Source organism: Podarcis pityusensis (genome assembly GCF_964106645.2).
Source record: "Podarcis pityusensis genome assembly, chromosome: 9".
Classification (NCBI taxonomy): domain Eukaryota; kingdom Metazoa; phylum Chordata; class Lepidosauria; order Squamata; family Lacertidae; genus Podarcis; species Podarcis pityusensis.
In genome coordinates, this window is record NC_138034.1 from 16,634,938 (window position 1) to 16,647,631 (window position 12,694).

A 12,694-nucleotide genomic window follows, 5' to 3' on the forward strand; every position below is an offset into this window, starting at 1 on the left:
GAATTTCTACTTGGGTTATTCCCAACAAAAAGGACTGAGTTTTTGGGGAAGGTTAATTTAATATTTTTTTTCAGTTCATCATAAATAGTTTCCCAATATTCTTTCACCTTTCTGCATGTCCACCACATACGAAAAAAGGTACCTCCCATTTCTTTACATTTCCAACACGTATCTGATTCTACGTTATACATCTTAGCCAACCTACTGAGAGTTAAATACCATCTAGGAATCATTTTCAAATGCAGTGGTACCTTGGTAGTTGAATGGTTTGGCTCCCGAATGCCGCAAACCTGGAAGTGAGTGTTCTGGTTTGCAAATGTTTTTCTGAATCCAAACGTCTGACGCGGCTTCTGATTGAGTACAGGAAGCTCCTACAGCCAATCGGAAGCCGCACCTTGGTTTTTGAACCATTTCAGGAGTTGGAACGGACTTCCGGAATGGATTAAATTTGGGAACTAAGGTACCACTGTAGTTCTCTTTCAGAGAATAACACACAGTAAATTTCATATCACTTTTCCAAAGTTTCTACCTGAGGTCCAGTTCTATATTGTGTCCTGTATCAACATTATTGCCCAGTGTGTCATTGGGTGCTTTAACTAGCTTGTCTTTTGTTTCCCATTCTAACAAGAAATGATACATTTTAGACTGATGTTTATCCTTATTTTTTAACAGTTCTTTTTCAAATTGTGATCTTTGGTCCAAAACTAAAAATCATGGCAACATAAAAATGTAAATGGGGCAGCCAAGAGAAAAAGAACGGAGGAGGGAGCTGTAAAAAAAACAAAACAAAACCTAAGTTAAAAGAGTCAACTAGATAAATTGTTACTTCTCTCCCAAACTGATCATGTATAAAATCCACACATTCACAGAGGGTAACTAATGGTTACTATTTATTTAGATCATTTTAAAAAGTGCATAGTACAAGCAAAAACCTTAGTTAAAAAACTGCAAATTCCCAAATGGCACAGATATGATTTTTGTCTGGCATGATTCAAACAATTTTAAAGCCTCCCAATCTAAACTATAAAAACACAAGTCACATTATTACTCACGTCTGCATCAGAAAAGTAAGGCTAAGTGAACTGCTGATATTCTATAAGCACATGTGAATCTAGGGTCAATGAAGATTTATGTGATCAGGATTTCCCTTTGTTTTGAAGCAAGTTAATAGGAGCTGTAGGATGGGATTTAATCAGGGCCGCAGTGTAGAATATATGGGGGTATAGCCCTCTTCTCCCATGGTAGTCTTACAATTAAAACTCCCTCCCTGAAGCTGTTTAGCAGGTGGCGGTGACTTTCATTAGGAAACACCATTAGAAAAGAGGGTGATCCTGTCCTCAGTACCATGGTCCTAGTCCAAATCTCTTCCTTACTCCCTGCCCTGTGTGGCTACTATTAACTTTTTTTTAAGTGTGAGAAAGCCTGATGCCATGTCTAGCTTGTGCATTCAAAGCATGTGTGTGTTTTTTTAAAAAAGTATTAGAAACTAAAGCATAAACTGCAAGCCTGCTTTCTCTTTCCCATCAAGCAGGCTGTGCAGTGTCTCTCTATCTGATCACTGAACCCTTAATACAAAGATCAAGTTCTAAGAAGATTCATGAGAAGTGAATCTTGTAAAGAGGCACTAAAGGACACCTTCCTTTCCTCAACCACCACCAGTGTAAGTGTATTGGAAAAGGAGGGAGAATGCAGTTTGGGCCTCTCAGAAAATTTCTGTTTCCCCTAGTACACTAGACTAGATGTTGGTTGACAGCCCCTATTTCCTCACCATCCCTCCATCTGAAATCTTAAAGCAGAGGTTTTCAAGCTGTTCCAGCAATCCTCGAGTTCCCTGCCAGGTTTGGCAAGGGTGCACAAACATGTCTGGAAGTCAGTTTCCAATGCCTAGCTGTACCATAGCATGCTGATCCATGAGAACAAGAGCAACAGGTCCTTCAGACAAAGCTAAATGTAATGAACGCCACCACAATTTTTTTTAACATTATTTGAATCTTCTGCAACACAGTTTTGCAGCAGGTTAAGCAATCTGGAACAGCTCTGATGCTCAAAAGACTGTCTTAAAGCGCAGTACGGATTGTTCTGCTTGCTCCTAAGTTAGCAAGAATGTTAATCATCATACGTTGTCTGGGGTGGCTGAAAAAAAATTGCTAGTAGCGCCCCCACCCCCGTAAACAAAAAAACTTACCATGGTACAATTTAGGACCCTTATTAAGGCACATTTATTCTACTGTAGAAGTGTAAATCACAACGAGATTGGTTTAAATTTGCCATGGCTTTTCCCATAACAAGATGAAAGGAGTCAAGAAGGGCCATAACTCAGTGTTGAAGCATCTGCTTTGCATGAAGAAGGTCCTAGACAAATCCTTGGCATTTCCAAGTAGAAGAAGAGTTTGGATTTGATATCCCGCTTTATCACTACCCTAAGGAGTCTCAAAGCGGCTAACATTCTCCTTTCCCTTCCTCCCCCACAACAAACACTCTGTGAGGCTGAGAGACTTCAAAGAAGTGTGAGTAGCCCAAGGTCACCCAGCAGCTGCATGTGGAGGAGCGGGGAATCGAACCCGGTTCAGCAGATTGCGAGTCCACTGCTCTTAACCACTACACCATACTGGGAACGTCTCCTGGGAGTGTCACTGCCAGTCAGTGTAGACAACAGCGAGGAAGATAGACCAATCCAGTATAAGGCATCTTCCTCAAAAAATATTTTTGTTCAAGTTCCATATTTTAGGGGTCACTGATCCAAATTTAGTATAGGACCAAAGAAATGTTTTGTTTGCTGAGTTAGGCCATTATTGCTGCATTGCTAGGGGTTGCACTAGAATGATGGTCCCTTCCAACTCTACGATTCTGTAAATTATTGCAAGCTGTTTTGCTGTGATATTGCTAAATTGCTATAAAATTGTCAGTAAGAAGCTTCATAGCCAATCTAAAACATAAAAGGGTTCTTTTTGTTCTCTGATGAAGAAAAACAGGCAGAGTTGTTTTGTTTCACTCCCAGCTGCAGTCTTAGGAACACTTACTCAGATGCAAGCCCCACTGAACATAATAGGACTTCCAAGTAAACATGCACAGGACTGAACAGCATAATGTTCTTAAATTACTTATTGCATATGTATTTTCCTTTCCAGTAGTTAAAACTGGAATTATGAGTACATGCATACCAAATCATCTAAGCTATCTTATATTTTCCTGTTGGTTATTCCAAGAATAAAGTAAAGTAATTGACAATGCGTAAGAAAAATGCAAATTACAATTCCTACATTTCATTTCTGGCAACCATAAATTATGTCTCATTGAAAAGTCTGTTCAAAGAAGCCAAATTTGAGGATGCTTTCAGCATTAAAGCTGTTCTACACATTGCATACTGAGATAGCAGAATTCTGGGCTGTACACTTGAGACTGCAGGTGGGAGGTGCATGCTTTTGAACGCTTCTGCACCTAGGAAGGGGATCTCTGCAAGATGTACTATTCCATCAAACACAAAGGTTTCATGAGGCCTTATCTAATGCGATAGTTTCTTTGAAGCAGGAAAGGTTTTAGCATTCAGAACGATGACACCTTCCACACATCTGCAATTGCAAGTGGTACAGTCCAGAATTTTATCACCTCAACTTACCACTTCAGTTTCTGTGGTATACAGAATATCTCTTGCTGGGGATTTAAGCAACACTTAAGTTGTCTCTTAAGATGTCTTTGGGTATGCCCACAAGTGATCCTGAAGACTCCTTTTTGTCTTCCGCACACTCTAAGGGAAAGCTAAACATAAATAATGTAATTCATTATGCATTAAAACTTTTTAAATCCAAATGGCAGTCCTTAAAACTATGTTTAATATTTGCAAGCAATCTGTTCTATTTCTGTGAACATTTGGTGTCTTTACATTACTGCTTGCTGATTCCATCCATAAAAAAATGGCAGCTGGACTCTTGCCTTAGAGGCACAGCTTTGGCATGCTGTTTCTAAGAATATGAATATGTTAACGTCTGAAAATAAATAATGCAGATTGGAGTGATGCAGCAAGTAAGTACATAGGATAAATCTAGTTCTATGGACTTCAAAATAGAATGAGATTGTTGTATTTGGTCATTGTTTCCCCTACGGTATTTGAATAAGAGGTACTGAGGTGTTCTGATCTACAGTTCCACAAACAGTCCAATATGCATAGACTGCTTCCTTCTTTCAAAGGCTTCTAACAACTTCAATGACAGGGGAAATCCTTACAAATGCATCATTTTTACCTAAATACACCATGCTGCTGCCCTGCCACTGAACTGAATGGGAAACCTTTACAATCCAGAGCAGCTTCACGTGCACATTGGAGCCCTACATTTACAGAAAATAACTGGATATAGGTAGCTGTGGACTGTAATATCCACTACAGAGAAGTATACAGGTAACTATTTTTATTATAGTATTTGTAAATATTCCTAGTTTCAAATGTAACATTTAGTTATGCACTCTTTAGTTATCTTAATACAATACTAAATTTATTTGCTTGCTTCCAATAAATACATTTAATTTGGCCTTATTTTAGAGAAGGATGTACTTTGGACAACACTAACACAGATATAAATAGTAGACAGAATCCCTGTGAAACAATTCTGGTTCGCAGGCACAGAGTAAATCCAAAGTTGTATTGATGAGATACAATTTGGGTTTTTTCTAAATTGGGGAGGCTAACGTGTGGCCAGTTGGATGTTGCCAGACAATAATTTACACCATCGCTGACCGTTGGCCATGCTGATTGGAAATGATGGGAGTTTTAGTCCAGCAATATTAAGAGGAGCACAGATTAGCCACCCCAGTTCTAAATCAACTCTATAGATAATGGCACATTCAATGGGAACTTCTGTGCAGTTCCCTCCACTCCATAAATGTACATAGATCACGGAGACATTATTGGTGGACTGCAGGGAAAGAACAATTTGTTTGAAAAATGACAACTAGGCTTTAATTTTCTTTCAGATATTATTGCAAAGTGCAATGCCTAGAGTCCAATGAACATCAGCAAAAATGCCACATACGTTAACTTATTCAAATATAATGGGAGGGGCTGCAAAACAATTTTAAATGTATGGAGCAGAACAGTATTGTGTGCGACATAGAGGGGTATTCTGGTCACGTTCGTTCTTTTGGTCGTGCAAGGTTACAGTCGCTGAGCTTCCTCCAGTAAGGTCTAGTCCACAGGTGGAGCTGGTGGTTCTTGCCCCTGTGTGTCAAGAATACACTGATTTATATATTTTAATTTCATATAGCAGCCTGGTTTTCAAGACAGACATTCTATGTAAAGGGGCATGACATAATACAAATTAAAACATAGGCAATAAAATATAAAGCATCTACTTAAAACTACTGAAAGCTAGCGCAAATAACCCAGCGTAACTTAAAACACATACATAACCAGAACTCAGCACTAGTTCTACTGCTTGCAAGTTACTCACTGAAGGCCATGACAAAAAGATGGGTCTTCAAGGCCCATTTAAAAGTATCAAGGGATGAAGCTTTCCTCATGTCACATGGGACTGAATTCCACAACCGCAGGCCACCACCAAAACGTCCCTGTTCTATGTGCCCGCCATTAGAACAATAGGAATGTGTACAAAAGAGAAGAAAGATTAGAACAGAAGAAGGAAATGTGTACAAGAGAAGAAACTGTCCATTTTAAGATTCGCCGTACACCTTTTTGAGTTGAGGAATGCAATGGCAGAACCAGGAGTGCCAAGGATAGATAGAACTCTAGCTGAGTGAGCAACTTAGAACTGGAAGTATTCAGAGATGTCTTCAGGCCTGGCAGTGAATAGAGATCCCCGTATCACTCCCTTTGATAGACCAAGAAGATGTTTCCAGAGTGACCACAACATTTATTAGAACCAGGAAGTGGGCATCTGCCATTGTCTAGTTAGCAGGGCAGACCCTCCTGCGCTGAGGACTAGTAGGCTTAGTGTCAGCTTATCCCTGGCTCGGTTCCATGCAAAACCATCCCGAGTTCCAGCCTGATCCTGATACCAGCTACAACAGGGAATCTTCAATACTCTCTCTTAAACCCCCCCCCAAATATACACAGACCTCTTTCTGTTCCCTTTCCTTCCTCTACACAAGGGTGACCAATCTTGTGCATTAAGTGCTAGAAGTATAACAAACTTGGGGAAATTGTTCAAAAGGTTTTATAAATCTGTCGTGCGTGAAGTCTGTGCAGTATTAGTGTGTTGTGCAGGATGAAAGGGGAGAGCATTTGCTGTGTGTAACAACATTACAGATTTCCATTGGTTGAAACCACTGCTTTAAGGAACTTTTTATTTAGGACTGCACCAGATCGCAACACGAACGGTTTTGTAAACAGGAATGCAACGTCAGAATGAATGAGGAAAATGAAATTACTGGACACAATGCAGCACAATCTGCTAAAAGCTGCATATGAATTGCATTTGTGTCTTGGTTTTTCTTTGAGAAACTCAGGCCTCTGCATCACATATTCCCCTCTCCCTGCTTCGTCGTTTGATGTTATATAGGGAGGTTAACTAAAACGTCGGAATACTCACATTATGTGGGCTGGATGGTTTTTCAGCTGTAAAAGGTCTTCTTAGGTTAGCAGGTCTCATCAAGAACAGTACCAGTGCCAGAACCAGCCAGCCCACCATTATCATTGTCACACTGATGTCATTATCAGCAGACGGATTGGGTCCTGGCACTGGAAGGAAAAGAACACATGAATTAAACAGAGTGAAGAATTTCAAGTCACTTTTTAAAATTAACTACAATTAAAGGGACTCAGATGGGGATTACGCAGCATTTTGGGAGAAACAAGAGGGTCAAGTTAACGTAGAATCTCAGGCTTGACAGATAAGTTCAACTCTTGAAGGAGGGCTAACTGGCTTGGAAAGAGAAAAGTAGCTCCACCTCCTGAGTCACTGAACAAACACGGTCCCCTGTGAGTCACTGTACTGACTGTTAAGCCTTAACCTCAAGAAATAGATGACTATTTCTTAAACGCTGTCTGCTTCTTTTCCACTTCGTCTTTAACTGCTTTTAAACTGATCACAGGGCTAGTTATTTCATCCGTACTCATCTCTGAAAGTTTATGGTGCTATCTGGCAACTTTCCAACCGATGGGTGCTCTCAGCATTCTCACTTCCATATTTATTTTCTTCCCTCTGTGTCTTTTACTTGCTGATCAACATTAGCACAATTTTCAAAAATGTAAAGAGCGAATAATTGCTGATTGTTAGGAAGAAGCCGTCATCTACCCACTGACCAATATAAATTTTGTAGTGGCGGTAAAAGGCTGAAGCTATTGAGGCCTCCACACTATATCCTCCTCCTGATGGATATAGTCACACATGCAGAACACACACATTTATGCAAAGATACAAATACAGTGGAACCTCTACTCACGACCACAATCCATTCCGGAGGCCCGTCCTTACAGCAAAATAGGTCGCTGGTAGAAGCGCCATTGTCCGCAGGCACATTCGGCGGCGGCCCGCTTCTGTGCTTGTGCAGACGGCAGCAGCCGCTTCTACATGTGTGTGAATCACGGCAAACCTGGTGTTTACTTCCGGGTTTGTCGCGGTCACGACTTGGAACAGGCCTAAGTAGAGTGGGACGTAAGTAGAGGCTCTACTGTAGTCTAATATGTTTACATTATTATTATTTAATAAAGTTACTACCAAATTGATTAAATCCACAGCAGCAGTGCCTCAGTGGTGCAAAGTGCCTTCCATCAGCTTTGGATAGGGATAGCCTAACTACTGTTGTCTATGCTCTGGTAACCTGTAGGCTAGATTACATTATACATAGGGCTGCCTCTGAAGCTGGTTCGGAAACTTGCTAGTTCAGAAATGGGCAGCCAGGTTGCGCACCAGGACCAGACAGTTTGAGCATATTACACCGATCCTGGCCAAACGGCACTGGCTGTCAATTATGGCCCAATTCAAACTACTGGTTTTGAGCTATAAAGCCCTAAACAGCTCAGGACCGCGATACTTCCAGAGCCACCTCTCCCCATATGAACCTACCCAGACCCTGTGATGATCACCTGAGGCTCTTATTCATGTGCTGCTTCAAAGGCAGGTCTGGAAGATGGCAACACAAGAACGGGCCTTTTCTGCAGTGGCTCCTCTTTTGTGAAATGCTCTCCCCAGGGAGACTCGCCTGGCACCTTCATTATACACCTTTAGGTGCCAGGCAAAAACATTCCTCTTCAACCAGGCCTTTGGCTGATGAACATCCCATATCCTTTTAAATGTGTTCACAAGGGGGTGGTTATTGGTTTGGTTTGTTCTTGTTTTTATTATGTATTTTGTGATTTTACACTGTGAACTGCCCTGAGATCTTTGGACAAAGGGTGCTATACAAATTTAATGAATAAATAAAAATAATATAAAAACGGGAGGATTGCTCAGCCATGATTACTGAGCAGAGGGATGCCTCCACTCAGTCCAAACCTCCCACAGTCTGGCTTGATAAACAGTTTGGCTTGCTCTGTTAATCTTGCAGCAGTACAGAAAACTAATTCGGCTCAGAGCTCGGTGCCAGAAGATTGCTGCCATAAGTAGCCAAAGAACATTGAAGGCAGCAGTATCATGTAGTCACAGTTCTCAGAGAGGAAAGCTAATAAGCACCCTGCTTTTCTTCTGTAGCCCACAAAACAATATCCCCCTAAACTTCTGGAGGCCTCATTTCACTCATCATTTGGGCAGCAATATAACAGCAATTGATGCAACCGGGCCTGTGAGAGATAAAAGCTAGATATCTGGGCTGCTGTGGAGTTTTAAATCCATCAAATATCTTACAGATAAGCTGACCACCTCTTTAAGAAGCTGTTCTCTTCAAGGCAACACTTGAAGCTCCTATTTCCAGGGTTCATCAGTTATCTGCATATCCGCCAAAGGAATCTCCTGTATGACATCCCTCTCAACGTCAAACTGCGAAAGAGACCTTCAGCTTCCTTGGGCAAAGGTTATTAGCAGTGTCCTTGGGGCTGGGGCAGAGAGGGAAGGCCCAGCAGGAAATAAGCTCAGAGTTGGAAGCAGTTAAAATGATAGATTTTTAAAACCTCAGGAGTAAGGTTTCTTCATCCTCCTGTGACATAGCTCTGTTCAATATACACCAAGCCTCTGACTACCCACTCCTTTCCTCAATGTATTGCAAGAATACATATTTAAAAATGTAATCAAACTAAAGAGAAAACAGTTAATATTTAATAATTATATAGCATATTGTAAGAATTGCCAAGGTATACGAAAAGTTTGAAACGTTTGTGGCATGCTTTAAACATTTTCGTAAATTATCTTTGCAACAGCCTTCAAGGTACAGCTGAAGGAGGACAGTTCATGCAGCAGACGGGAGCTCTGAGCTAGAAGCTTGCTGAAGGCCATCTAAGAAGTTCACAGCTAAACTGATATTTGGACTGGGGACTATTTGTTCCCAGCTCACATCATGACGATAACCACAATCTTATGCAGAGGTTTTGCCAATGGGGCAGAGAGGAAGGGCTCTATCCTTGTTCTGCAAAGCAAGGTTGGGAAATCTTTATGCTGCTGAGCATGGGTAGGCAAAATAAGGCCCGGGAGCCAGATCCGGCCCTATCAACTTCTAAATCCGGCCTGCAGACGGTCCTGGAATCAGTGTGTTTTTACATGAGTAGAATGTGTCCTTTTATTTAAAATGCATCTCTGGGTTATTTGTGGGGCATAGGAATTCATTCATTATTATGTTTTCCAAAATATAGTCTGGCCACCCACAAGGTCTGAGGGAAGTGGACCAGCCCCCTGCTGAAAAAAATTGCTGACCCCTGCTGCTGAGGGTTGCATTCCCTCAGGGGTAGTCTCATGTGGGACACATGTCAATGCTGGGCAGAGGGGGGCTGATGAGGGGCAGGAACAAAGTTTTATGTATTAAATAATCCAGAACAAAGACTGCCCTTCTTCAGCTTTTGTTGTCATGGCTAGCTCAGATTAGAAATCCTATGCAGGTCTACTCAGATTTAAGCCCTGAGCTAGGTTTGATGGGGTTATTTTCTGGACAGCAATTCCATTCTGGCTTTAGTGAGCTATATATGTACACACCCTAATTTATTTTCACCAAATAAAATACTGCCCTTTCTGAAACTATATAGAAAGAGGGAAAGCACAATTCTGAAAGCTAAGAGAAGGAAGGAGGAAACGAAGAAGGAGGAAGAAACTGATAGAATGGAGAAATTGAGAAGCTACAGTAAATGTTGGGAGGGCACACAAAATTAGCTGGTGGGGGTTGGGAATTACATGTTGCACTTGGGCCACAGGTTGCTCTCCACTGTGTTGCAAAGGGAGAAGCAACACGCCTTGATGATAAGACAGAATAAAAGTATGGTCTGAAGAAACAGAAGACCACCAACTTGTTTTAAGCTAAGCTAGTTTGAAGAGTGGTCAGTGCCCAAAAGGTAAGGTAAAATACCCCTGGATGGTTAAGTCTAGTCAAAGGTGACTATGGGGTTGCAGCGCTCATCTCACTTTCAGGCCAAGGGAGCCGGCGTTTGAGCCAATCAAAGCTGACAAAGACAACAACAGAATTGGCTGCCCCCAAAAGGGCTACTCTGTTTCTACGCCAAGTTTCTACCTTGGCAAGGTCTTTTCCCAATCTTTATGGGCATAACAGTGTCATCAGACGCCAATTTTACTTGCAAAAATACCATTTTTAAAGTTTTTAAGTTCAGGAAGCACTGCTAGCCTATATTATTTCAAAGCAAATGAGTGCTGTTTCACTTTGTCTGGATGCAAAGACCAAACCCAAGAGCTTCAAACTTCCACAGAAAGACTCCAAATGTGCAAAATTCAGGGAGTTCCCCTCTCAAGTCATCGTTTTCATAATGATTCATTCATCTGCAGCAATGGAACAGACGTCAGGCTGACTTCAGCAGAGCCCCTGCCCTCCTGCTTCCCAAACCAAACCCCACCCAAAGTTCCAGCCTTTACTGCTGTAATCATTGGCCAAAAGGGTTTGTTTGTATAAGCTGGGTCTCAGACAGGAAGCAAAATAATCATAGGCTCCCAAACCACTTGCTGCACTCCTCCAGCTCTTCATTCCTATCAGCAGATGTGACTAAGGGAAAACAACACAGCAGGTGTCATAATTCCCTGCCAATTCAAGCTAAGCTCCCTCACCTCAAATCTAGAAATAAGCTTATTATTCCACTAGACAATTGGTCTTTTCAGTTGATATTGGGGGTGGGTGGGAAGTGTCTGCAATTTTTTATCTGCTGTTCCCATCTTCTTTTAAACTGGTTCCCCCCTTTAATTCTAATATGTAAGCTAGCACAGAAATCAGGTGTGTGTGAAGTTCCTAAATGAATTGTGTGTGCCAGAATTTATAAATTCTATATGCAAGCCATATTTCATGTAAGACAGAAATTCAGGATATAAAGTTCCCAAAGTCATTTGTGTGCCAGGATCTACACTCTCCAAAGCTCTGCTTAGCGAACCTACGATCTTCCAGATGCTTTTGGACTCTGATTCTCATAAGTCAAGACAGCTTGGCCAATCAGGAATTATGGGAATTGGAGTCCGACAACATCTGGAGTTCCTCATTTCCGGTTTAAGAGAAGGCTGGGGGGAGGGCACAAAATAAATACAGAAGACAGCTAGTGAGAGGGAATCTGGAGAGGAGACAGAATCTAAGGGAGCAAGTCAAAATGTAGTCTAGTGAGCCATTCCCTGTTGACTACAGGCCCCCAGACGTCAAAGATACCATAGGCGTACAGCATCTGCCTAGCAGTTGGCTGTCAAGCAGCATGAAACTTCTGGGATGGCTAAGCCTGATGCAAATATTAGCAGCCAGGCCTTCTGCCTTGCCTGCTACACAAAGCATTTAGATAGCTGGTCATGCAGTTAACTCTCCAGGTCTAGATACTCGTAGCCTCTTCCTGGCCCCAACACACTTTATGTAAAAATTCCAAACATGTTCTTACTCACAGCTAATTCTCACTGTATTTTTATATCACTCTTAAACATCTAAACGCTGCCAACCCCCTCCCCCTTTTTTTCAAGAGAGTAGGAAAGTTGGAAAATAAGACTGTAGTGTGTAATCTGGCATGATGAATCATGAACATGGGTCTTTATCAGTGTACACTAGTACCTGGCTGGAACGGTTATGCATTCCAAAACTGGAAGATCAACTTCCAACTAAGAAAAAAACCTTCTAGGGTTCCTTTGGTTCAAATTACCAATACTACAAGGTATACAATGGCACGATTCTTTCTGAATTATCTAGGCCTTTTTCTGTTTGAATCAAAACGCATGCCCCTGAAATTTCTCAAAATGCTGTTTTGATATCCTAATTGATGATACTTTTCACAGAGCAAGACCCACCCCTAGCCCTCAGCCATGCATTGTCCCGTCCCACCCCCCACATTTTCTATTTTAGAAAACAAACCACTTTTATGTTTTATCACAACTAAGGTATATAAAAAGTTGTGAACTAAATAAAGTAAAATACAGTTGCAGAGATAGCAATCTAAAGCAGAAGTCCTAAGCAGGGAGAAAGGGCTTCTGAATCCTTTCTTATCCAGTGGTTATTCCGTTTATTAAAAAATCACCCCCTCCCAAATTGCAGCAAGAAAGCAGATGGGAACATTTTAAATGGGAGGGGGACCAGAGAGAAAACCTAAGAAGTATCTCCCTGCTTCTGTGAAGTTCTCCCACTTTAGAGTGCAACAATC

General features: G+C 41.5%; 1 protein-coding gene across 3 annotated transcripts in view; it reads right to left on the minus strand.

The window, feature by feature from the left end:
- Nucleotides 1-868: 868 nt before the first annotated feature.
- Nucleotides 869-12,694, minus strand: part of SMIM14 (small integral membrane protein 14) — a 33,288-nt gene continuing 21,462 nt past the window's right edge. For all 3 annotated transcript variants that reach the window (XM_081020223.1, XM_081020222.1, XM_081020224.1), the window contains 2 exons: nt 6,540-6,688; nt 869-5,209 (listed from right to left, as the gene is read on the minus strand). In XM_081020223.1, the coding sequence (XP_080876349.1) occupies nt 5,177-5,209; nt 6,540-6,688 (182 nt within the window). In that variant the 3' untranslated portion in view covers nt 869-5,176. The remainder of the gene's footprint in view (nt 5,210-6,539; nt 6,689-12,694) is intronic.